General features: G+C 39.5%; 1 protein-coding gene across 1 annotated transcript in view; it reads right to left on the minus strand.

Annotated features, from left to right (window-relative positions):
• Positions 1-1,253: 1,253 nt before the first annotated feature.
• GALK2 (galactokinase 2) overlaps positions 1,254-26,772 on the minus strand; it is a 49,293-nt gene continuing 23,774 nt past the window's right edge. The window contains exons 6-10 of the mRNA XM_065688810.1: positions 24,751-24,849; positions 21,908-22,060; positions 16,743-16,953; positions 7,807-8,008; positions 1,254-1,731 (exon numbers count right to left, since the gene is read on the minus strand). Coding sequence (XP_065544882.1) covers positions 1,527-1,731; positions 7,807-8,008; positions 16,743-16,953; positions 21,908-22,060; positions 24,751-24,849 — 870 coding nt within the window. The 3' untranslated portion in view covers positions 1,254-1,526. The remainder of the gene's footprint in view (positions 1,732-7,806; positions 8,009-16,742; positions 16,954-21,907; positions 22,061-24,750; positions 24,850-26,772) is intronic.

The following is a 26,772-nucleotide window of genomic DNA, read 5'->3' on the forward strand; positions in this document are numbered from 1 at the left end:
TCTTCTCAAGTGATAGTGTTACCATTACATGTCCCCTCTGAGGTTCCTGAAAAGATCTGGCAGTTTGTGTTGGCTGTTGTTCATCTGCTGTGCTCAGATTTGGCAGAGTCCTCTTGAAGAATTAGTAGCCTCTAAGAATTTGGTTTTGGCCAGAATTAGCGTGGGTAATGCACAGAAGATCTCTGCTGAGAGATCTCTAATTTAATGCAGACTTCTGAACATTAGCTTGTGCTTAGCATCACAAAAATGTGCAGAGGGACAAATCTTGCTGTGTCTTTAATGACTGCAAGGGTTGTGACACTCACACGACTTCTCTTTGGATTTCATGTTGGATATCAGAGAAGTGGAAGTTGTTTGGCTGTGGGAGATGGCACAGGTCCCTAATCTTCCCCTTGGAAACAGGATTTGGGCATCGTTGGGTATCTTGAGGTACAGTCACCTTTCTGTAATCACCATCATTCCTCCTGCTGAAGAGATGTGTCATGAATTGCAGGCACTGTACTCCACTGCTCTGCAGCTACAACCTTGAGATTCAGGAGTGTAAAGTGGGATTGAGACAGGAGCTTGTCAGTAACATGTCAATGCTCTTGGTCTTGCCTATTTACTTTTGCTTGGTACAATTGAACTATCTCCTTAATTATTCCTTATTGATATTAGTTGCTTCTTTACATCCTCAGTGGGTTATATTAGTCCTTTGTAAGTTCTTCATGAAAATGCAAATGCTCTACCCTGTACAAGCAGAGCTAAGGCTCAACCATCAGAATACTGTGTCTGGAGAACTCAAAACCAAACTCCGCCTCATTATTTGTTCATTCACTTAGGGGAATATGTTCTCATCCTGCACAGCTCACAGCATTTGTTTTTGTTGAAACTTTCATAACAAGTCACCCTTGCACAAAGATACGTCAGACACGTAGCTGGAAGGAAAGTTTTCTTGCTTAGAATAATGTATTCCTAATGTTTTCCTTGGCCTGTAGGTGTTCCTCCAATATTATAATTAATTGCAACATTAATAATCCTATTTGAGGAGAGTATAAAACTTCTCATGTTTAGCAAAGTCCTTCCAGTTTTTTGAATGCTTCAGTTTAATCTTCCATTTTTACAGGCCTCTGAACAAAAGAATACCCGGCACCCAAAGAGAATTAGCACCGCACAGGCCTGCAGGCATTGCAGGGTTCCTACCCTGCAATGAAAAAGCTCATTGCTCCCCCTGGTCTTACTTTTATGACAGTAAATGGAGAAGAGAGGAGATCCACTGTAACCAAATATCATCTTTATTTCAGTTTGTTTTCCTTATCAATAGGTTTTGGTAAATCAAAGTTTATACTGAAAGATATTTTTAGTAGGGAAGAAAAAAAAAAGACTTTATAATCAAAGAGTGTTTGTTTAATCACTTCTTCAGGAATATACTTTGATAATAGCAACTGCTTCTTACAATAAAAACCAGCAAAAGCATTCATTTGCTGTGGCATGGGAAGTACTGCCAGTTCCAAATGCCCTACATACTTTCAGAGTTTCTATGTTCTTCAGCCTTCAACAAAAACCAAAGCTCCTCTTCCAGGTTTGGTGGCAAACAGACTGTTCTCCAGTGCTAACCTTTGGACATCACTTTGGTAATAAGCTTTTTTTACATCTTTTAGGAAAGTGTTCAGCTTGTCAGTAGGCACCATTGACACAGTGCAGCCACCCCATCCAGCTCCAGTCAGACGTGACCCAATGGCCCCAGATTGCCTAAAATGAAATAACAAAAAGAAAAAAAATCATGTAAAATAAACCATAAAGGGGTAATTTGTCGTATAGAAAATTCCTATAGGAAACGTAAATACTTAAAACACATCTACATCATCTGATTTTTCTGAAGTATACTTGGTTGTATGTGATATTACAGCAATTTGAAGTTACTATTTTGGAGGAAAAACCCCCATGCTGACTGTTTAAACTGTACTATCATCATTAGTCATTTCTGTCAATTCTGAGAGTCACCCTCTTTTATAATGCTTCAGCATCAGCTGTTTGGAGGATCACAGCATAGCCAAGACGAAGAAAGCAGGAGAAGAAAGGAATTGCGTTAGCAACATTCATAAGACATCAGAAGTGAAAACAGAAAAACATGACAAAAATAACAAAAGAGGGTTCATAAACTAATTGCACAGGATGTAGGCATGCAAGCCATTTTCTAATGTGGCAAAGACAAATAGCTCTATTCTTCCAGGACAGATCTAAAACACGCTGAAGATTCACAGGCTTCTGCAAGGCTGCCGAGCATGCCAGTCAAGAAAAGGAGAGTTCAGAAACCCTTCAAAAGTCCTACAGAGCCACTGCATCCAAACATCTGTTCATGCCCAATGGACAGAGCTGGGCATCTCTCTCCAGAGCAACCTCATTTACAGCAGTAGAGGTAAAACAAGAGTTTAGTTCCAAAAGAACAAAAAAAAATGCTCTTACTGAGGAGGCTGAATAGAAAGAACAATGACAAATAAATGACATCCAAAATATAAGCCATTCCCAGCCTGAAGATACTGGCCTGCTAGAAGTGTTCTACAGTAAACCCCACACCATTACTCTGCAAGATTCAGGTACCCCTTCATTAGAATGTAGTGGAATTTCATTAGTTTGCATATCTGTATTCCTGATCTTTACCTAGATTAAGAAAAAGTAGGAAAACACTGTGTAATAACCTTCTTTGGGGCTTTTCTAACTCAGTCAGAACAGGATGACTTAGAAAACTCATTTAAAACCTTATTTGCAGGAGAGATCTAATCTGATTTGCAAACAGATACTTTTGATACATTTCCAATAGGCAGGCACAGAGATTTACCAGTCCTCAAATGTGTTACAGGGGAGGCAGCATCATTTGAGTAACACTGGAAAATGACAGCTCATTCTGAGTAGGCTGTGGTGGTTTTTCATATGTGCATTTTATGTTAAATGAATCTGGTATACTGCTGGGTTAATAGAGGTTTAGGTCATATTTCAAGCAAGTACTTACATATGTGTTTGATTCTCAACATGCTTGCATCTCTTCTTGAACAGAAACACTTTCTTCAGTGTGTCTGTGTGGTGCCACCCTTCATATTGACTCGATTTTATGTTCATTCTTTATTTCCTGTTGGTGTTTTATTCTACTTATTGTTATTCCTGTAAGCCACTCATCCTCTGATGCAATTTTTGTAGTTTCTGGTCAATGGAGCAACCTCCTAAAATGTGCAGGACCCAATTCAGTCTCAATTGCAATCAATAGGGAAATTCCCATCGACCTCATAAGGCCCAATCCACTTTTCAGAGTCAGCTGAATCAACTCGCTGTACTCACTTGGTCTGTTACCTCAATCAGAACTTTGTACTGCAGATGGCTTTTATTTTGGTAGGCAACTGAAATCCCTTCAGAGTTTTTCTGAACCTTTTATTGATTTCATAATTCTCTGTGGTCATGCTTATGCCTCATTTTTACTGAGTCATTTTAAAATACTTAGCTGAAATAAAGCATAATGTAGACAGAAAATATGCCTGTCTCAGAGCTGAAGTCACCGTGTTTCAAAATAGTGTGGCTAATAGTTTCAAATGTGGGGATGTGATTAGACACTTGGGGCTTAATGCCGAGGAACTTGGTGTTTTGATGGGCAGTGCTGCAGCATCTGAAACCCAGGTACCTGATACCACATGAGTTCAGAAGGAAGCACCTCATTCCACATCAAGTGGAGATGCGGTTCATGGGTGCTATGTTAAACATCAAACACAAGGAAGTTAACTTTGGAATAGGCCTGAAATTCTCTTTCAAGTCTTCATCAGTTCAGTCCTACGCTAGACCCCTCTGGTGAAGTGGGGTTTGTAGCCAGACACTCTTATTGTGCACTGGCATACAAATCATGTGTTTATGAAGAGTCATATGAACAGACAATGATCTTGTGGATGGAGTGCTCCCCCACTCAGCAGATTATGTGGATTTAGTGTGTGGGGAAGTGCCCTGTGCACTGCCTGGGCTGTGCTGCAGCTGTCAGGATAAGTAATGGAGGAAGAGTCAGAGCATGTGAGGAAGAGAACATGTCTGTAGCCCAGAAGTCTGAGGCACTCAGCTCCCAGTATTCACTGGATAAACAGAATTATCTTACAAGGAAAGGGGTGTGGCGTGTAAATGAGCTTAGTGTGCATTTGAATAGCATCTTTGGGCCTTTCTGGCTCTGAGAGAGCTGCCAGCTTCCTTCTGTAGGGTGTTCTATTTGTTTCGTTGAATTTTCACACTGTGCCATGAATGCAGGCTTTGCAGCACTAGGAGAATCATCAGTGGTAAGAGTCTTGATAAAACGCAGAGGTGTTTTGGCTACCATAAGGCACTTGATGTAATGTAAAAATTTTATCTTTTAGCCAAATCCTCTCTGATCACTTCTGTCTTCAACTGTAAGGGGGATGGCTGATAACACCAAAATTGTCAGGATTTATACCACCAAAAGATGGAGAATAAGAGAATGAAAGTAAGTCATCTGCAGCACTCAAGGACTCTGAGGGATTTTTAGAAGTACCTACTGAGCTCAGGAGCTCAGATGCAAGTTTTTGTTCTGTATTTGTTTTGTAAATTTTCTGTGTTTCTTACTTTAAAAGTCTAACAGGTAAACCAGCTTTTAACAGCATGACATAGGATAGAGAAAGTACAAGTCTTCTGTCTTTGCAAAAGGGAAAAAAACAACTGACCAGCTCGTGGTTACAGTTTTCAGCACTACAAACCACAGCAAGTATGGATCCTTTTCTCTCTTGGCAGAAGTTGTAGAGTAAGACATAAAGATCTAGGCAAAACAGAAAACATCTGGATATGCAGATTATTCTTCACAGTTTAAACCTTGTAAGGAGAGAGCAGCAGTAGACTCAGGCAATTCTGTGGAATGTATTTTTGGAAAGGCTTTTTAAAGTTACAGGGCAGCTGTATAGCATTGTAAGTAAGGAATGTAATTTATGTAGTTCCTGGCCATTTCTATAATCACATCAGCCAAGCCTTCCTAGAGTGACTAGTGATTGTATGTCCTTTTTCTTAATGTACAACTTGAGAAAAATGAAGGCTTTTTCCAATAGTTTCCAAAAGTTAGATTCTGGCTTTAGCTGCATTCATCTAGAACAGCGATACACTTTTAGAGAGTTAATCACAGAATAGTTAGGGTTGGAAAGAACCTTAAGATCATAATTACAGAATCAGAAAAGCACTGAAGAATATCAAAATTCTAAAGGAGAAAGATACATTTCTGTGGAAATTCTCTTGGTGGAATAAGCCTAAATTATAATGAACAAATAATTTACTTGTTTCTGTGCAATGAATGTAATAAAAAAATCCCAGATTAAGTAATTTTAATATGCCAGTTAGAAATCGTTTCACACAAATGACACTGCTGTGGCACTTAGCTATGCTCATCATACTAGCTGTGGGCTCTTCTGCTGGTAAGTTACGAATCTGATGTAACATGGGCAAACACATCAATTTTTTTCCTTCACTATTTTGGTCCCTGGAACTGAAATGCTCCGATTAATTTTAATTTAATTTGGTAAAATCCTAACTGTGTACTCCTTTCTTTTGGGTTCTGTGGCTGGGTCTATGCTATTGCCTGCAAGCCAGTGTCACGATACCCGAGCTAGCTCCGACAGCAGCAGCTGTCTAGCCGTGAAAGCACAGAGCTCAGCAGAAATGAGAAACAGAGAATTTCCATCTCCGTGCTGAGCTTCATGCTGCAGTAGGCAGTTGCTAGCATCCATGGTAGTTTTATTTCATTGTAGCACAGGTAACTCCACGCTGCAGTGCAGATCTTACCAGTTTCCCCCTTTTTTACTTGTTTTTCCTGATTTGGAACAGGATAGTTTTCTCCCAGCATATCTGAGAACAGCCCCCATCAATGCGATTCAAGCTGAATACCCTGAGTGAAGACACTTACAATGACTAGTTACTTCTGCAAAGGTCAGCCACCAGGCGCTATTGACTGACAACACCCAACACTGGGGAGTTACTGTACCTAAAAATAACGCAGATGGGAAGTTTTAAGACTCTTCCTCTGTCGGTGTCACAGAACAGGCAGTGCTGACACCTTGCACTGGATCAAGAATTTGCAGCCCAATATTTTTGATAATTCAGTGGACTATAATTTCTGTCTTCAGCTGAGACTCTGGGGACAGTTCTCACTTCTCACACAGTCAGTAGCTGGGATGACCATGGTGGAATTGCCCTGCTGAGTGACCATCCTAGATTATTCTGCTATGTGATCATTATGTGATACAATAAACTGTGAGTTACCCATGGGATTGGTTCCAAAGATAAGGAACAAAACCTGTATTGCTAAATTACTATCAGGGTGTCCAACTGCTATCAGAGCTCCTCTGTGTGTTATCATAGAAACAGCATGTGTATCCCATATGCAAAATAATCTGTGGATGTCCAAAAGTCCCCGGTTTGGATTTTAAGTTTGTAGTTTTCTGGCTCAGAGGCCATTCTGTCTTGCCTGATGAAGAAATCAGACTAACCTAAATAACCATCTGTATCATACTCTTACCAATTTACAAACCTGATAAATGGGTGTTACAGCTTACAAAATCCACAGCAGTATAGAAGTAAGAAAGCACATGGCAAATGGCGTGATTGTTAAATTCCTATTTTCATAATAATCCAGACTTAGTTAAAAAAAAAAAGAAAAGCCAGTTGCTGGTAAAGAACGGGTATTTTGTAACTTTCAGTTTCAGGGGGTAAGGTATTCATTTTTTTCAGCTTCAACTCAAAACAGTTTCTGTTTTCATCAAGACTGAAAGATAGAGGATGGGATATTTGCTTCTAAAAGACAGTGAAACAATGTTTTTTGACCTCAGGCCTGAAAACACTTCTGGCACCCTGTGTTTCCCTTCTGGCAGGGCAGTAACGCTCTTGCTTGGGGCAGAACTTCATAAACCAAGTGCACTCTTCTCCAAGGAGCAGGAACTGTAGCAGATGAGCTGAAGTATGAAACTGGCATCATGAGGAGCTACACACAACGACCTGTGACTTTCAGCTCACCTCATGCCATTTCTCAAACTCAGTTGATTCTGGCTAGAGGATATGAAACCGGGGAGGAATACAAGCAGAAGAGAAGGGAGAAAATGACACCCAGTGAATGTGTTTGGGAGTTTCGAGGGATTGTTTTGCTGTGAACAGAGTTAAGGTACCCAGCCAAAAGAATGAGGTTTGTGCAGAGACGGAGGCTGAATAATGTGGGGAAAGCTCAAACACACAATGTGGAAAGGAGAAGTAGAGTGTTGGCCATTACAACAGCTCATACACCTTTTGAATGGTGAAATACTGTCCAACCTGATACCCTGGACAATGTATGTTTCTAATAGAAAATGCAATAGCATTTCACAATATGCCATTATGAGTTCAAGGCAACCTCAGAATGTGTAACAGTTTCTGCTGTTCCCATGGTGACAGTTCTGAAATGGTTAAGAAATACCCGGAAAGTACCAGTGTTCAAATAGAACAACTAAGATAATGCTTTAAGAAAACCAGTCATGACTTCTACAACTTAAAAAAAGAAGAGCCAACAGTCTAACATAACACTTGTGACGATGAGTCAGCCCAAAAGCAGAGTCTGTAATAAAGCCATAAACTGCAGCTTTCATCTGAAAATATTACACACATGTCAGTAGGGAAACAATTGACCATGTAATGTCCCTGCAGGAGATTAATTTTGTAATAAGAGACAAGAATACTTTCATTTTAAAATTGCAATAGCCAGCGATGTCATATTTTCTCATCAGTTCAAACAATATTCTCAATAGGCGATTACTCTTCCTTGTGGTCAGAACTTACAGGCAGATGTCTACCAGGCGATCCAGTTCAGGACAGCTGCACTCATACATCTCCCTGCAGCTGATATAGCTCTGGTTCATTAATTCTCCCAGCAGCTGGAGCGCATTGGCAGGTGCTTCGCTGCATATCTTCTTGAATTCCAGCACTCTCGCAGCCTCGCTGTACACATGCTTTGCACGCTGGTACAACTTAAAGGTGGAAACTAAGCAAAATGAAAACACAAAGTACCACAGTTATCCATTAATATTCACTACAAAAGGAACATACAAAACATAGCAGAATTATATTTTTTTAGTAATTCATATTCTATATTAGAATTCTCTGGGCTGAAAGTCTTCTGCAAAAGCTCACCTACATCTTCTTTCAAAGCCCCAAAACAGTATTTAGAGGTCATCTAAATACAATGTACACTTTTTTTTTCATGTTCATAACTTCATGCAAATGCTTGTGTCACTTGCTGAATCATCAAAGAGACCCAGTCTCTCCTCTGACTTTGCAGAGGCAAGCCACAAATTCGAGTTAGCAGTGACATGCACTGGGGCATCAATCTAAAGCTTTCAGGTTTCCAAATACCAGCCAAACTGAGTCATGAGAACTCCAGAAAGGCCCCCAGCAGCAGGGTGCTGTGTGTGACTGCTCCAGGCCAAGTCCACACCAATTATCTAACTGTGCCAATGGACCTTTTCTTGAAAAATCAACCACCAAACCACAGAAACATCAAACACTTCTTTCTTTCTTTGTTTCTTGAAGCCAAGGTTAACAAAACTGCTATTATCCCTGTTTCCTGGTGCATTCATAAGGAAGCAATGATGCAGGCTCACCCTGACTGTAAATAATACTAGATAAGAGGTACAGTGCAGAGCACAGGTGCTTTCAGTTTGGTTTTCAGGGTTTATTTTTGGTATGTATTACCAGCCAGAGTGTCAGTGCTGCCTGTGTGGAGGTGAAGAGATGTTGAGCCCACACAGGTATTGCTTAGTATTTACCTGCTGAGATCAAATGCTAGTGCAAGGATTTGGGCAAAAATACTTCAGTTGTGCCATGGAAAAGCAATTCGTCTGGGAAGAGTGAGCATAGGGATACCACAGGGTGTGTCTGAATCTGCATGGCCATCAGGGCAGAGACCCCTCCACCAAGCCTGAACAGTGGGAAGGGGATAGCTGTGGTTAAAGGCTCCTCAAGCTACTCCTGTTTACAGGAAGGTTTGGCTTGTGACTAATACCCAAGAACTAATGTGCTTTCCCAAGCTCATGTTGCAGTTCATTGTTTATGTTCTCCCAATATAGTTCTGTTTGCTTTAGTACCATGGCTGCTATTGAGGAAGTATTGTTCACCAGAAGCATGTGTGACATAATTTATGATTAAATTGATTTGCTTGAGCTGTTTGGGTGGTAAATATTAGATAAGAGCACTTATTCTCTGTGGGGGGCACCCACTGCAATATGTTGACTTATGTCATCACAGCGCAGAGCATCTCTCATTTTCTTTCTACACACAAATTCTCCTTTAGAGCAAGGTTTCTCTCCTCATTTCAGTTTCTGGTCTCTTTCGCTTTCTGAAATGGCTGATGAAACACTCACATAGAGGTAAAAGAAGAGAGACAAGCCCTGTATTCAAAACGGAGCTCACGATCTGACCCAGACACATGGAGTTCCTACTTGATTGCTCTGTGGAGACGGCAAAGTTCTGGAACCACTTCTGATGACTTAAGCAATCTACAATTGCAAGTGTATGCAGAAATCTTCCTTGAAAGACTGGAAATAAAACTGTGTCCAGTACCAAGTCTCTCGTAAGTGTACTCCAGACTGCAACCCAAAAACTAAAACTTCATCAGCACCTGTATAATCCCTTTTTACTTCTCCATTATCAAGTGTAGTTCACAACTGTAAATGCCGAAAATACGGTGCTGAGGCACAAGCAGTCAAAAATGATAAACACTGAACATAGCAGTGTTCTGCTACTGGTGATATTTATTTTGTAATCTGATACAGCCTGCTACTGACAAGCCCTGTGTTGCTGTCTTTGAGCAGGCTGCCTGAGTGCATTGAAACTAGGACAGAAAAGAGAAAACTGAGTGCCCCCAAGAAACATCGCCTTGAGAGTATCACACGGGAAGAGCAGACTTTGGTTCCCATTTAGAGGTCTGTTTTACTCCACTGAATGTGTTGCTGCTGCAGTCATTTGCACTGTGTTTTGCAGAGCACTGCCTTGCTATTTTTGAATGTTGAAGAAAGGCAGCTTGGCCTATTTTTAAGGATGGTTTCTCTTTAAATTTTCTTTTCTTATAAGCCATTGTTTTAGAGCAAGGAGATTTCTAAATGTGCATTCGTTTAGGGAATATCTAATGTTGCGTGAGAGATTGCCATAGCTCACACTCTCTTGTAAATCACCATTGAACAGTAGTAACCCAAAGAATGAACTGAAAACATGTCTGGTTTCAATTGTCAGGCAACAGACTTGCCAAAGGCTGTGATTGATTCGGAGACCACCCTTTGGTAAAGCAATGCTCCACTGGCCAGATTACCTTAAAAACTGCTGGGGTTGTGTTGTGCTCGTCATGCTGGGAATTGGCAACCTGAATGGGCACTCCAGCGACTGGCTGCCAGCCAGAAGATCTGAGCCATGTCCTTGATGGCACTAGCTCCCTGGAGAGCACCCTGTGGAGGGGAGAACATGCTACCTTGACACTGGCTTTCTCTGGCTACCAAAGCAATCCTTTCAGGCAGTTCTTGAGCAAGAAAGTGAGGCTGTATGTTATTTCCAGACTCCTTTGTGGACGTTCACTGAATCTGTATCAGTTAAAGGCTGATATCCTTACCTTAGCTATTGGTTGGTTATCAGCTGTGTATTATTTCAGGAAATTCCCTTTGTGTTTTAAAAGCCTTTTTTTTAGCTTGCTTTTCCTCTCTGGCAGTAGACTCTTCAGGCAAAATTACTGTCAGGACAGCAAACACCTCTGTACTCTCTAAGTACTATTCTAAAATAATGAAATGGTTCACATGTTTTTGGCTTTCAACGCTTAAATGTCTCTGGTAATAGAAAAACCTTCTTGTATCTTTTCTGTTTGGATGAGAAGTCCAATTAACCATCTCTATATAATAAAATATATCATTGTATTTCCAAGAATTACACCTATTTTGGAATCTCCTTGCTACATCACAGCCTGTATATTAGCTCCATGTAAGTAAAATCTGAGCTAACAGGACATGCCAAAGAGCATACAATTAAAAAGGACCGAATTCTTAAGCCATACTTTGTCACAGTTAAAAGAAACAAAACCAAAGTGCACACAACTGATTAGTTTTTATCTGAGCTAGGGCGGGAGTGTGCTGAAAGAGGAAAACAAGCCCTCAAAGTAAACTTTCCAGTGTTGCACAGGACTGGGTTATACAGTCTCATCCTCTGTGGTATTCAAAGGAAAGAAAAAAACCAGGGTATAGAGAACTAATGCCAGATTCTTAAAAGTGTGTCAATCCTTAAACCTATTGTAGTGTATGGAAATTAGGTACTTAATCTGTCTGAAAATGTGAGTCAAAGAATGGTTTGGGTTGGAAGGGACCTTAGGGATCATCTAATTCCAACTCCCAGCCATGGGCACCTGGGGGTTGAAACTTTGGTTTTACTAGACCAGGTTGCCCCAGGCCCTGTCCAGCCTGGCCTTGAATACTACCAGGGATGGGGTAGCCACAGCTTCTCTGGGCAATAAATATACTTTCCTAATCCAGTAAACTCTAAAGGCTTGGTTTCTCCCCCTTAAATTTATTTCTGAATTAGGGGGTATAGGTACCCTCAAATCCATCTTCTGTCAGTGAAAAGGGCAGATTAGGGAACCATTTATCCCTCATGAGACCTAGACTGCCCTGCGGTACCCATCTCTGGTGATTAGAGAGGAACCTGAAAGCTCTGGTGTAATGAAAGTAGCTGGCTGCCGCACTGAGGTAAGGGCAGTTCTAGGGCATGTCTGAAGTATTGTTTCCTCTCTAAGTGGATCTGTGTGATACCCAGTGGAGGTGCTCTGCTTGTTTAAAATGATGTAGTGCCATTTGGACTCATGGAGAGTTGTACTGGCTAGGAGCTGGTCTATGACCAGAATCATACTCTCAAAACCTGTTCTTTGAAAATCATTATGCATTTCCTCTCTGCCATGTTCTGCATCGCTCACTGCCATGAAGGAATGAACCCTTTGACTTTAGACCTAGACACACAGTCAGAATCTCAGGGTCTCTTTTGTCCCCTCCCCAAAAGAAGCTAGGGAAATAGGAATTTATTTTGCATGGTACAGCTGCACACAGAAAAAGTTTCTGGTGTACTCAAGTGATGGTGAGTAACACCATTTATGGATTGAAACAGATACAGATCAGAAGAAATTAAAGTCAACCTGAAAAGTCAAAATGAGACCAAAGAAAATTTCAAGGAGGACAAGGAATCCTATACCTGGGCCTGTTCTTACTGACATTATATCAATAGGTTTAAACATGTTTCACCTGTATTCAGGAGCATCTAAGCCACCTTCCAGGTCACAGCCTCAATAACTGTGTTTCTGAAGTTTCAAAGAGGACACAATGAATCTTCTACAAGATTCCTCCACTTTTAACTGCTTTGTATTACCAGTTCTCCCCTATTTTTCAGAGCATGTCAGTAACTCTTGCTGACCCTTTGCCTAGCTTTGCTCTTCTGCAGAGGGTCTGTAATGTCATCCACAAACAGGTAGATTCAGTTCACTTACAAACCACCACATGCCCTTAAAAGAAACAGTGACATGTTCTAGTGCACTAATAGCTCACATTGCAGCAAGAGCTTTCCAAGTTGCTAAGATACAGCAGACTAACATTAATGAAAGTTTGTCCAAAATCCATATAAAAATCTCTCAAAACCAAACAGAAATCCTGGGCCATTAGTCCCAAATAACTGTGGGTTAATTAAATATTACAGACAAGTTTTACTGTGGGTTTTCAAATGTATGGTCATATTTTTAATTTTAGCTTTGCAAAAAATGTGCAAACCTGTCCACCCCATTTACAGGGACTTTTTTCTTTATAATTAAGCATTGTGGCTTCTCAGCAACTCATACTATTTGTTACAACTTCAACTTCAGCAGATTCCTTTCTTTAGAGGCTTCCTGTACAATTCTATCTGACCTTTAGCTAAAGACCAACCTCTTCAGGCTATATATTTTTTTTCTAGTTGCTTTGGCAGCTAAAGATGTGTTTCACTGTAGATTAATGAGCTACACATGGCTGATGGGACTGTTAGAAATTTACAACAGGAAAAACTCACCGACACAAAATCATGTAGGGGACAGTTTCTACCACCATCACTCATGTGGAATAGTACCCTTCTCTGTTAGGTATCCTGCTGATTGAACATGATGAGGGTGAAGGTTTCTGGCTCATAATGTATATAAGAAAATGCTGCCAGATGGCTTTAATTTGAGCCAGATTGTGAACCCCCTACTTGAAGTGGGGAACAGTTACTCTGCTGGGACTGCTCAAGTAACTGTTTGCAATCTGGCTTTCTGAAAATAAACCAAGAGACGAGTCATTGCTGGATTCAGTGACCCATATAGCAGACACCTGCTTTGAGATTATGGTAACTACTGGTTTAAAGTGATTTTTCATCCAGAGGAATCCTAGCTCCAGCAAGACTTTTGCAACTAACCTAGACCAGTCAGTGCCTATGCCTAACCTGTGGCTCACCCCAAACGCTGGCAGCCTCCAGGTAGCTGTACAGGATCTGCTTAGAGCAGCCACCTCTCTGGGGCCCATCCCTAGTAAACCATGTTGTTATGCAAGGGGATGGTTGTGGCTGGAGTAGGCACCTGGACCTTCAAGCTGGGAAGTGCAAGGTCAACTAGTTTGAAGGTAACTTCTGTTTATGCAAGACAAGGACACTCTACTGATGCACACAACAGATTTATGTATCACCGAGCAGCCTGACAGAACATTCGAGAGTCCACCTTCACGTATGCCTGTCTGTGCAAATAGAGTGGAAACTGTTCTCGCCCTGAGCTCACCATTAATACAAATTACTTGGCAGTGCGAATGAAAGGCTACTCAAGCACCACTCACTGAGGCTACAGCACAGATTTAGAGCTCTTTTTCCAGGGCAGAGATAGGAGAGCAGTTAAACAGCCAAATCTGCACAGCAAATGGATGCCTGCTCCTCCCATGGCGATTTCATTCCCAGGTTCAAATGTCAAAATTAGATTACAGTTTTATACATGAAAAGGAAAAATGGGTTTAAAAATATCTCATTTAAGAAGGAAAAACCCCACTTCATGGTTAAAGGAATACAGTGTTTTACAGAAGAATATCCTCTTGCGGTGAAGCTTATAAATACTTAATGTCCCACAGTCACCACATACTAAATGTTCTGTGAAGCACTCAAGTCCAAGCCAAAATTATGGCACAGTGCACCTTAGAAAGTAATAAATATTATTTTTCTAGAGATGTTCAGAAGCCACAAGTGCAATCCATGTGTAAACATTTGCAAGGGAGATTGAAACTCCGGATTTTGAGTTGGCCAGGGAACAACTGCACAAAGTTTAGAGAGGCTTTATGCACTATCTGTACTTCTCCAGACCTGGGGAACAAGTGGCCTGTACAGTAGGGAACTGCAGAAATCCTCAAGTACTTGTTTATAAAAGAGATGCAGAGCTGGCCTGAGACTTGCCCAAAGCCTGTCCATGCCATTTTTCCTTGGGATGGGGAGTTTTAGCCTTTTACCTTTATAAAATATTTAATAAGTGAACAGTACCATGACTGGAAGCTAGACTTAAGGCTAAAATAGTATTTATGTAGCATTTTCAGATCCTTAAACATGAGACAATAACCAGTACAAGACATTATCTGTAGCTATCATTGGGCTTTCAATAATACAAAAAATTAAAACTACTGACAATTTATATTCAGCCACAGAGAAAGCTTAGAATCCAGTAAATCATCTAAACAGTAATTCTCATGCAAACACTTTACCCTTAATGTTGTAATATTTTATCAGAAAAGTTGATAAAATGGTAACAAAATGTGATAAAAGGTATACAAAGGAAGAAAGATACTCTAAATGATACGGTTCTTTCTTCATGTTGAACAAAGCGGTTCAACAGCATTCCAAAATTCTCTGCAGAGATTCTCTAGTTGTCAGTATGTTTCTCTCACATGAAGCAGCCAGGCATTGTCATTAAAATATAGTGAGAAAGTAGAGGGGGAATAGGAAAAATATTTTTGTCAAACAGCCTCTAGTTTCCCAAAGACAACATAACGTGCAATTGGTTTGGTGTGTAACAAAAACAGTGGATCCAGAGTCTTCCTTTCTGTGTCTTGTTTCTTTTTTGCGTATAGTTTTACAGAAATCTGTTACTTAATTCTGTACTGTACATGCAAAGAGATTTTGGCATAACCCATTTTAATTGGTCTTATCAACTGGAATCAGGGTCATGAAGGTTTAAGAGATTCTGATCAGCAAACATCTGCAAGTGCTATTCAGAGCCACAGTATGAAATTCCATTTGAGTTTCTCCTATAGCCTTTATATTTAAATTTTTTACCCAGACTTTGGGTTTTGGGAAAAAACAACCCCCCCCACCTATATAAACAATTCAATTCTACAGAACTGTAGAATTTTGTTTTATAAACCAGCTATAAGGATTATAAACATCTGTAAGTTAATAGTCTCACACTGATTCATGAAGGGGAGAGTAAGGGGACAGCGTAGTCAATTTACAACCTTGTAGCTTCCCATGAAAACACTGCAGCATGCAGGTACATGGTTCAGTATATTCCTCATGTACATACAGCACAGAGTTACCATAACTCTTTCTACAGAGATAAAAGGCTGGATTAAGACATTTTCTATCCTGGTACCCTCTGGCAGTGTAATTAGGCAATAAGATAGTTTGATACTCTCCGATACCACCAAGGTCCAAAATATGTTTTAGATTCAGGACCTGGTCTTGGTCAATATGTAGTTTACAGTTGTTCCACATACACAGATTATTTAAATATAAGCACAAGTACACATAGATATGTTACTGATTTATATGCATCAAATACATGTGTCCCTGAAAGTGGTCTTGGGAAGGACTGGCAAGGATATAATTCAGCTGCAGAACAGTAGAGGTATTAAGGTTACAGAATAGAAACAAGGAAGTAAGGGTTATTTTAAGTTCTGAAAGATTCTGGTCAGAACTGGAAACCTATTGTGAACATTAATTATTTCATAAATGCTCTATTATTCTGTAATATTAGCAACCCTACTATATGCATCCAGGATCCACGTGTGCCAATGTTCATGATTATTCCACGCCAATGCATGGTATAATCATAAGCAGTAATCGGTAGGAAATACTTCCTAAATATTTAATTGTTCATCTCCACCAGTGTCATCCTTAAAGAAAAAACAGTACTGAGAGTGACAGGAACTTCTCTCTCTAGGAGAGTCCTAGATGACTTGCTACCCAGAGCATGTCTTATGAAGTGATCATGTAGTTATCAATTCAAAAACAGAAACACAAGCCCATCTATGCTGGTTTCTAAGACCAGTTAAGGGAAAGCAAACGGGAGTCATTTTAACGATGCTGTAACTATCCAAAATGTTTGGCTTTATTAGAGCTATTGCCTATAAAAGGAAGCCTAATTTAGACTTTTCCCTAGAATAAAACCTGGGTTATTTAGAGACAACTCTCAGTCAGCACAGGCTCATCTAAAACAGTAAGTGCTCTGCTACTTTTGCTATTTTAGAAACAGTTCAATCAAAATCCCAGTTTTGCTCCAAGTTAAAAACTAGGATGAAAGTCGTGATATCAAGTCTCTCACTGGCCACCCGAAATTATGGGGAAGTATTCTGGCAAGACTTCCGCTTGCACTACTTACTAATACATAAACTTTTTATGTAACACACACGTCGCACACTAAACCCCACCATTCCGTATATGCTTACCGTCTTGCGTGTTTTGACTCAGGATCTGAGAGCGGAGCTCCTCCAGGCTAATTCCCAGGCATTTACAAATTTCCTCTGCGCTGTAAGGCTCAGGATGTAATACCTCCTCGACAATGGTCAGCATTTCCTCCAGGCTAACTCCTAGCCTGGTTTGCACATCGTGGAGTCTCAACATTTTTTCCCAGTCCAAGCCTTTAGACTTTGAAAGAAGCTAAAATTCAGAAAATAAAAGAGAAAATATTGAGCCTTCCTGTTTAAGACTATTTACTTGTCCATAAGCACCATTAAGACCCATTTGCTCTTTTCACTCCTTAATTGCGAACCATCAGAAGCTACTTGCTCTAAGTACACAGCAGATAATCACTATATTTATTTCTAAAAGGTCTGTGAATGACAGATATTATTCCCTCAAATAGGTGCTGTCTGTGAAAGCCCTACTGGTATTATTTGTGTGGTATCAAATCAGTGATTTATCCTTTTCCATGGATGTTGTTACCTCAGAGCTCTTAATTTACAAACCTTTTACAACCACAGACAATTGCTTATGCAAATGCTATGATACTGTAGCACTGGAAGTCCCTACAAAGTCTGTTTCTGTACTGTTAAGAGTTTGCGCTAACATTTAAAACTCAGTTCAACCTTTCCAATACACTCCTGGCGCTTTCTGATGAACATTTGAGGTTGTCATTAAAATCCTTTCTCATAATAGCCTTAAAAATATGAAAGCAGGCGTATGTTTTGTGTGCAATTAAGGCTGTAAGGGTGTGAATTAACTGTAGCCTTTCTCAGGCTTCAGAGTTTAAAGTAAATTTTAAGTATGTTCTTTTAACATCCAATTTAAAGGAAGTTGTGAGCCTTGCAGGAAGGTTATGATGTGTTAGTTGGAGTCTGCTCTGCTCCTATGTGATTGCTATGATGCCAGCTGGTTATAGCTGTATCTGTTTTTCCCACTCCAGACAAATATGTTATGCTTCGTGTATATTTGTGGTGTTTTGGCAACTGACAGTAGTTACTTCAACACACTAGAATCCTAAAAGGAAGTATGTCAAATAGGCTTTATTCTGGAAGGGTGTTCCATACCTTGATGCTCTCGTGAGCCTAATGAAAATGGTTGAGTAAAGTAGTTTTCCTCATAATGTGGAATATTTTTAATGTTATGACTTACGTATTAAGTGGTCATTGTGGGATCCTACAGATGTACCACCTTTAATTGTAACAGATTACTACAAAGTAAGACCCAGATAGGCCAATGTGGTTTTAGTGTATTCATAGGCACATGACATACCTCCAGTTCTGCACCATCTGAGATTAAAGCTTCCAAGTGTGACAGATCAGGCTGTATGATTGCAGACAGTTTAAACCAGAGCACTAGTACCCATGAATGCAATCGTTTTCTGTTCAAGTCAGTTTTAAAACCTCTCATCAACAGGGCCAAGATTTCATCCAGTGTGTTTTGTTATTCTTTCCAATAAACACTGGTTTGGAGACTGGTTTGAAATAATTTACATCTGAATTCAGCAAAGCTACTTAACTTCCTAGGTTAAAACAACTCCTGATTTACACATCTGAAAAGGTTTTGCTTGGCTTTGTGCAAAGTTAAAGCATGAGACTTAAGAAGATCTGCTGCCCAACTATCTGCTGTGGATTCTCACTCTCCTGCTGTCCTCCAATGGTGCTTTTGAAGGAGCTCTTCCAGTTTTGCTTTACTACAGTATATAAAAATTAACTACTTTTGGTGCCATCTAGTGACTTGCTAAGAGTTATGTGAGGCTTAGTAGAGCAGAACAAACAAAATCCAATCAAAATCCTAATAATATGACTTTGTTGCCATCTAAAACACAGTTTTGTATATTCAGTGGTAGAGGAAGAAGCACTAGTGGCAAATGCAGAAAGCAGGGGGAGAAAATATTCTTGTACAGACTCCTTAAGTCACTTCTGGTCTGCTTTTCAATGTCTTTGAGTAGCTAAAACTCCATAGCCTTTATGTAATTGTATTTTAGCTTACTTACTGGTAAGTTAGAGTAACAATTACGGCTTTCTTTGTTTTACTTAAATACTATCTCTTATGTTTGTGCATGTTTGTGACATGTTCTTAAATCTGCTTCAAGGTGCTAAATGAGTGGATTTTTTTCCCTCATACTTTAATCCTAATACTCAGCATCCTCTAGACATTATTACCAGTAGTGAGACATAAGTAAGAATTTACAAATAAACTGGTTTATAAGGCAACAAAATTTTTTATACTTTTAAAAATAAATAATCCCATGTAGAAATCTGTCACAGGTATTGTCACATCTGTACCTGTTTCTATATTTCAAGGGAGAGTTCATCTGTATCTTAGATGAACTAACTATGCTGGGCATTTACAGGCCAGATGTTCCAAATGGAAACTGACCCCATCAGGCCAGTGGGCAGGGCTGAGCTGGAAAGGTCTATCCTGCTTATAGCAGCACCTGGAAAAGTGTTACAGGCAAACAGAAATGGTTTGTGAAAACAGTCTAGCTGCAGCAGCACAAATTGTAATGGACACAGAACAGAAGTGGGAAAAAATCCCATCTATTTAATGAACAGGAGTAATCCCAATACCGATCCCACAGTTGGGTATTTCCTTGATCTCTGACTGCGTGGATTAAAGATGTGGACATCATGCAGCTGGCTCTTAACTGCCAGAATATAGCATCTGTACGCTTTATTTTTCAACACAGGCACACTGTAGAACTGTAAGTAGCTGAGAGGAAAACAAGCTTAGTAAATGATGGGACAAATAGAAATAAAATTTGACTAGGAGTACATATAGGAATACTTATATAGCAACATCTTTCTTACACTTGACATTTCTACACAAGAGCATCTTTCCGCATTTAACAAACACGAGTTAATTAACAATACGGCATTGCAGTTGCAGACATTCTTGGCACTACTCTGTAGCTGACAGTGAAGTGAACCACACACAGTGAAGCAGGGCAGAGCACAGTGTTCACTAATGTTCATCCTGCAGCACCTACTGTGAGAGTTTTCTGAAGTACAAGTTAATTTCCTTTGGAATAGTGAGTGTTCTGCAGAACATAAATGTCTTTAAACACACTGTCAGAGTACAGGAAAGCACTTGGAGGCTACAATAAGAATAGAGAAAGAAACAAATCCTAATAATGAAAAGAATGATTATCCAGAAGGGAAGGGAAAGGAATAGAACCTGAGAAAGATAATTCTGTGAGGATGATCAAGAGTTTACTTGCTGTAGGGCAGAGTAACATCAAAATATTCTACATTTAATACCAGCAGGGATATGTTGTGATGGCTGGCATCTTTACTTGCATGGAGCTTCCTGCAAACAGTATGAAATTCTAGAATGACCTAAAGCAGAAAGGGGCAAAAAAGTACACTTACCAATGAGAATTTCTTTTAAAGCATTACTGCGAGGCCCAGCAGGTTATTTCATAGTTCCATTAGCTTAATGGTGCTTAAAAAACCTCCCTGCTTCCACTTACATACCTGCCCTCTTTCACCCCACTGTGACCTGTTCCTAAACACAGGGTTTTTTCCTGGCTCAGTGTATTTTTATAGTATGTGCAGCTTTCCATCTGGGTAGCATATGTATAAAAACAGGCAGGTGTATGTTGTTAGTTTCCTTAAAATCAAGCATCTGCTAAAGGCACTTCTTTGGAGATTTCATCATAGCTAGCAGGAATGTTAAAAACCAATTATCTTTCCTTACCACCTTTTCAGTTTATTGCATGGAACCAATCATTTCAAGCAATTTAGAAAACTGTGATTCTATTCACAAAGTGTGGCCTATGGAGCAATACTTCAAAACGTTTTCCAGCTCCATGTATTGTTCTAGTTTGGTTTTTGTTTAGAATAAATCTGTGAAGGCTCTGTAGTTCTTATGTAAAAAAAAACTTCCAAAAGAAGCTCGTGCTAAAATACCTACTCAGTCAATTAACTCTCCTAAATTAGAGGCTTATCAATTACACTAGAACCAACACACAGACAGGTCCTTATCTTTCTTAATGGCGTAAGAATCTTTTTACGAACTTCAGTGACAGCTTTAACTCTGGTCACTGGTGCTATTATTTGTGCTGTATCCTATATACACCTACAAAGCAGCTACGTTCTTTCTACTTGTGTTTAAAGCCGATTTAAAAAGTCATCTGAAGTTTAGCTTCCATCCTCAAAAAATATCTCAACATGGTATTTTATATTACATTTTGTCAGTATCTGAGCACTTCAACTCTTTTTTTTTTTTTTTTTTAGCATTAACACCAGTAATTTTTCATAGAATTATGATGCCACCAGATGCTAAAAGTACTTTTGAATGTTGCTTCAATTTTGGCCAAGCGTTTTGTGGCAAGGAGTGCCATGCTGCAGTGTTTAAAACTTTCATCTAGACTTTGTGACCCGATCCTGTTCTTTCACGCAGCACACTATTTTGGGTATAACTGCAGTGAATCTTTATGCTTGCTCCTCACTTAATCTAATCAAAGGAAAATCCACCGTATTCCTGTAACAAATTCCAATAAAACACTACATCTGCATATTCCTAACTGTATGGTCTACAGAATCCAGAACTAAAGTGGAACTTAAATTTTTCATGTTCAAATTCTGTACATTTTAGAGCTAATTGCAAGCTGTAAACTGGCAGCACAATCTAAATGTTGGGGTGTGATTCAAGCCTGGTTTTAAACTTTGCACTGACATACATGCTGCTATTCAGTATTTCCAATATTACTTCCAGGCCTCCAACTAGCAGCTTTGATGTTGTCTAAATCCTAGAAAATACACATCTATTGCCATATATAAACGTGTGACCACACTGGTTGCTTTCCATTATTTGTCATTATTCAGCTTTAATTAGAAACAGTCTATCTTCTTAACTGAGAATATTTTTTGCTGAAAAATAGACTTACTTTGTCCATTGACATATAACACAAAATAGATTTAATAGAGCTAAATTGTATAATCTTCTATATAAGGGCAGTCTCTACACTTCCATTAAATTCAGCAGGAGTTCTGTTTCTGCAGAGATGGACGTGTCTGGTTCTGGAAAGAAAAATGCTACTTAAAGTAGCACCTAGCCAGGTGCTAAAGACATGATCGGTCAGAAGTGAAAAAAACCACTTTTTAGATGAAGGTTTCATTAGAGTTTGACACAAACCATATGTTACCTTTGTAGCCAGACGACACTCCATTACCCTAATATTGTAATGAGAAGTTGCTGCTTTGTTCATTTCAACACAACTGTTAGCAATAACAAATGCTGCTCCACTTGGAAGTCTAACATCAGTTGCCCTCAGAGGACTGAACTTTATCAACTTGGCCTATTGAAAGAAAAATGAATGGTTAGTTTTAATTTACTACTAGCTAACAGTGCACTTAGTTCTATAAATCAAATGCAAATTTGCATGTTTCTTCTCTTGAGAATCCAGGGACAGTTAAGGCAAGAAAACTGACATGAAACAGCGAGAAAAGAGCTGTAACCTCATTGGCCAAGTTACACATACATTTCAAACCTTCCCCTCCTAGCTGGATTTTAAAATGTTTCCATTAAGTCTTTGGTTTTTTTCAGCATTTCACAGAACCCCACCCAACCTATTTTTCTTGCCTGTTCAAGACAACAGTTTTTCTTTGATCTACAGAAGAGTACCAGGCCTGGCTGAAGCTAATGTGCATGCCACTAGAAACACGGGGCTTCAAGTTCCCTTTCCCAGTGTCCATCTTCCCTTTAGCTTTCTGGCTTTCCACTAAATCAAGATTAGGCCACTGAGGTACAGTACAGTACCAGAATTTTAGGATTGACTGGAGACAGTAATCATGTTACGTATGGGCAGTCAAACAGAGAGCTGAAATAAAACTATATAGCAAACTGTAGTTACAGTCTCCTTCCTTCTGACATGAGACTGCCTTGCCTCACAGATGCCTTACAATGGCTGCGTAAGATGTTCCCAGCATTTGCGACCTTTTCATGGAATAAGCTAGGCATCCATTAATTAAATATTTCAGGATGTAATGTAATCAAGAGATTAAATTCACATCTGGTTTTTCACTGGGATAAATTGTAAATCATGTGCCCTGCTTTGGCTTCTTAGAATAGACTGTAACTGCAAGCACGGATGTCTTACTGGTTTTGGCATTGTTCACCCCCAGAGAGTTCCTTGAGCAGCTAGAGTGCTAAATAAACAATGACAAATCCTCTTGTACATCATGTACAGCATGTGTGTTAGTCCCTGCCACTGAGATTCTGGACCACGTCACAAAACTACTATCAAGACAGACAAGCTTGCTTACATTTAAATATACCCTTTAGGAACTAAATACTGTTACATTAGATCAGAATGTACCACTAAGCTGGTCAAGTGTCCTGTTTCTGACAGAAGCCATAAATGGATATTTAGGGGGAATATAAAAATAGGACAGATACAAAGCAACCTTTTTCTTGGGGTATATTTTTCCAACTTCCCATAAGTAAAGATTATGGGGGTTACATTCACACTCAAAGAAACATCAGACTTACGGTTAGCAGCTACAAATAGGCTAGAACTCTATCAGAGTACCCAGAAAGGTCTTTTTTTGAACCCTTTTGCTTTCCACGACATACGGTATTTCTCAATTTAACAATTAATGTTTTGGGGAAAAAAACCACCAAACTTCCTTGTTTGTTTTTAACAAGCTGTTTGCTAATGTCATTGTGTTTCTATTAGGTCTTCCACTATGAAAAACACTGAATTCTCAGTTTACCTTCTCTTGACCATTCAGGGGTTTGACAGAGCTTCAGAATATCACCTGCAATGATACTTGCTTTCCAGGCTGAAAAGTTTAAAATTATTTAGTCAATGCTCATATAAAAAAACCAGCTTTGATCATGCTCAGTGTCCTTGAATGTACTTTTCACATTCTTTTCCCTTTTTTTCAGATGGGAGGCCAGAAGTGGATTCCGCTGCAAGTATACTGGAACAAGGACACTTTCAGGTGTGCTCACAATTTCTTTTCTAAGATTTTCTTTGCCTTTTTGATCCCCATCTCAATATATCAGAAAAGCCTCCACTTTATGATCATCTCTGTGTATGCCAGGAAAACACACGGCTTCCTTCAGGTTTTATGTAGCTGTGTGTCTACTACTAACAGTATAAAGTATGAATGAAAGGTCTAAAGTAGGTACAGGAGATGTGAAACTGAATACAATGTATGTCTCATGATAGAATTAAATGTTTGGTGTAAATCTAGGAAATAGCTTATTTCATACAAGATCTGGCATTAAGGAATGAAAGCTGTAGATGTTGAATAGCACAGTTATAAGGAAAGTAAGTAAATATTGTCATGAAACGCTACACTGATTTCAGTACAAGTATTTTGCCAAGTTTTAGGTTTGAACAGCCACAGTCCTGTGCACCTTCTGGGACAGTGGATGAACTCCATGTTAAATTCCACTGCAAGCACTCATGCATAACTTGGCAGGTCCTGTTTATCATTGCTAGTCCACCTTCTGTCACCACATTTAAGGCAGCTAAATGCCTTCTACATCAGAATCCAGCCACAGAATTGTCTGGAATTAGCAAAACTGAGGAAAAAAATCCCCATTGTCTTTGCAACTGGACCTGGCAAAACTTCCTAGAACTTCTTGGTTATAAGACATTTCAAGAAAGCATTTTTGTAATAATTATCCCATTTGCACTGAATACAAGACATACCGACCATTCAGACTTTATTACATCTCAAACATTCTAAGTTCAGTGATCAATCAGCTGAATAGTGTGGAGCCTAGTGGTCTTCTAGAGTACAGCTTTCCCCACAGCTTTTCTTTCCTCCTTCTTGTCTTTTTTCATTTTCATCATCTTACTCTTTCAAACTTGTCATATTCCATTGTACACAAGTTTATACAATTCCTGTTTCATTTGCATACCAATACTGAGGTATTCCAGTTTCTTATCTTTCTGCCAGATACATATGAAGGTATTTTTGTAAACATCAATTAATATTACGTTGTTAGTTTAAATTACAAAGATCCACATACAGTTCCTTCTTCTGCCAGGAAACAGATCGACTGGTCCATTCCTCCACCCTCTGTGCCAATGTAACGTTCACTCTTTGTGCAAATTTCTGCAAGTTCAACCTGAAAAAAAACATTAACATAAACCTTCAGCCAAGGTTAAAGATGGTATTTTTATACTGCTTACATATGAACTAGTGAGAAAACAAAGGAGATAATGATACAGCTCTGAAACCATTGTCTCCCGCACACCAACTAGCGTAAGCTGGTATCAACCAGGATGCCACATGGCCCCTTTTTCCTTTTGTTCTGAAGCAAAAAAGAATTGACTGTACAGCCTGCACTGGACCCACCATAGCCAGATGCTTTTCAGGGTATCTCTGTTTAGACACTTAACTCTTGCAGCTGTCCTCCTCCCACCATCCTCATTCCCTTCACACCCTTCCATCCCAATAGCCATTATTTTGTTGATACATTAGTTGAATCCATCTATATATGCACCTTAGTAGCTTACAGAATAACAGCAAGTTGTTATATTTTACTGTTTAAATGCACTGGCTCCATAATCAGAATTCACATATTAAACCTAACTCAGAAACCCTTTCTCAATATAAATACTCTAATCAGTGGTGCTTGTCATTTCTGCTTGAGATACTGTACTCTGCTTACACTGTTTATCTGAGCTAATATGTAACTAGATGTAATTTGAATTCTTTTGTGACATTTTAGGCATATCTTTGTGCATTCTGATATCAGCAGGTCAGAGGATACTATGGGAGGGTGGAATATCAGTATGTAACTGTCAAAACCAATAATTTACAGTAAAGCTTTCAGCCATCAAGCCATGTCAAAACATACACAAGAGAAGCCTTGGAAAATGGTCAAAGAACACAGGCTAGTAAAAAAAAAAGTAAGTCAAAAGGAAAGCATCCATGTCCACCTACTGTGACCCCTACTATTTTTTCTAAGCACAAGGTAACCACAGGCAAGATGGGAAAAGTACTTTAGAAAAGCCATAGTCCTGTTGTCTGGTGGCAAAGGCAGATTCAGATTCCACACTTAAGGATGTAGCATCACAGGGTTGAAACAAACTAACCAGCAAGACTGGGACATTAGCCAGCACACAGCTGTAAAAGGCAGCAGATAGAGGTAGTAAATCACCATGCTAAGAGAAAGTATGTGCAGGGTGCCTGCCTGCTTACTCCTCAATTTCTGTAATGGCACCACAGACAAAGTTGTAAAATTGGTGCTTAGATCAATATAATCAGGCTGAACTGTTTGCAAATGCACTAACAACCAATTTACTCAGCTCACAATGCATTTAAAGCCAATAAGCCTCAGGCTGATAAGCAGAAGTTACCAAAAAGAACATTAACAAAGTTACTCTAAAACTATGCAGGCTGGATCTCCTTGAATCAAACATGCTAAATGACCACTCCCAAGAAAAAGACCATTATTGAGAGAACACAGAAAGTACAATCAGCAAAAAAGACTCTCCCTTTCTGCACTGCTGTCCCTTTGTGCATTTTAAAGATGAGCTGAAATAGAGATAAAGCTTCTTTTTTCTTGAGAAAGTACAGGAACATCGCAGATTTTGGTGTTCTTTCTTTTGAATAAAAACCACCTCCTAGTGCCTGACTTTTCCTGAAAATCAGGTTCACCAAAATTCATTTTTTTCCTTTGCCCAATGTCCACTCCAAGCAGTCCCATTTCCAATTTGAACCTTAAGCCTCTTGGTCACATATGTCCCTGCTCCATTACAAGCTGAAAATGATTCTGAATGAAATGCTAATGAATGTAGTGATGCCTTTTTTTCACCCATTTAATGCTAAATACTCAGCAACAGCTCCACAGAAGAGAAAGCACAAACCTCCACCGGCAGCAGTATCTAGATGCTCCCTCCTTTCTACATGTGAAGGCGTTACTATTTACAAACATCTGTTGCTGGGATGTGGAAGTGCTCGCATGTTTCACCCAGTTCTGCTGAACCTGCCTTTCACCCCTTGGAGAACAGAGCAATACCACATCCCTGACTTTTGTAGTCAT

The sequence above is a fragment of the Lathamus discolor genome, chromosome 8 (assembly GCF_037157495.1).
Source record: "Lathamus discolor isolate bLatDis1 chromosome 8, bLatDis1.hap1, whole genome shotgun sequence".
Lineage (NCBI taxonomy): Eukaryota > Metazoa > Chordata > Aves > Psittaciformes > Psittacidae > Lathamus > Lathamus discolor.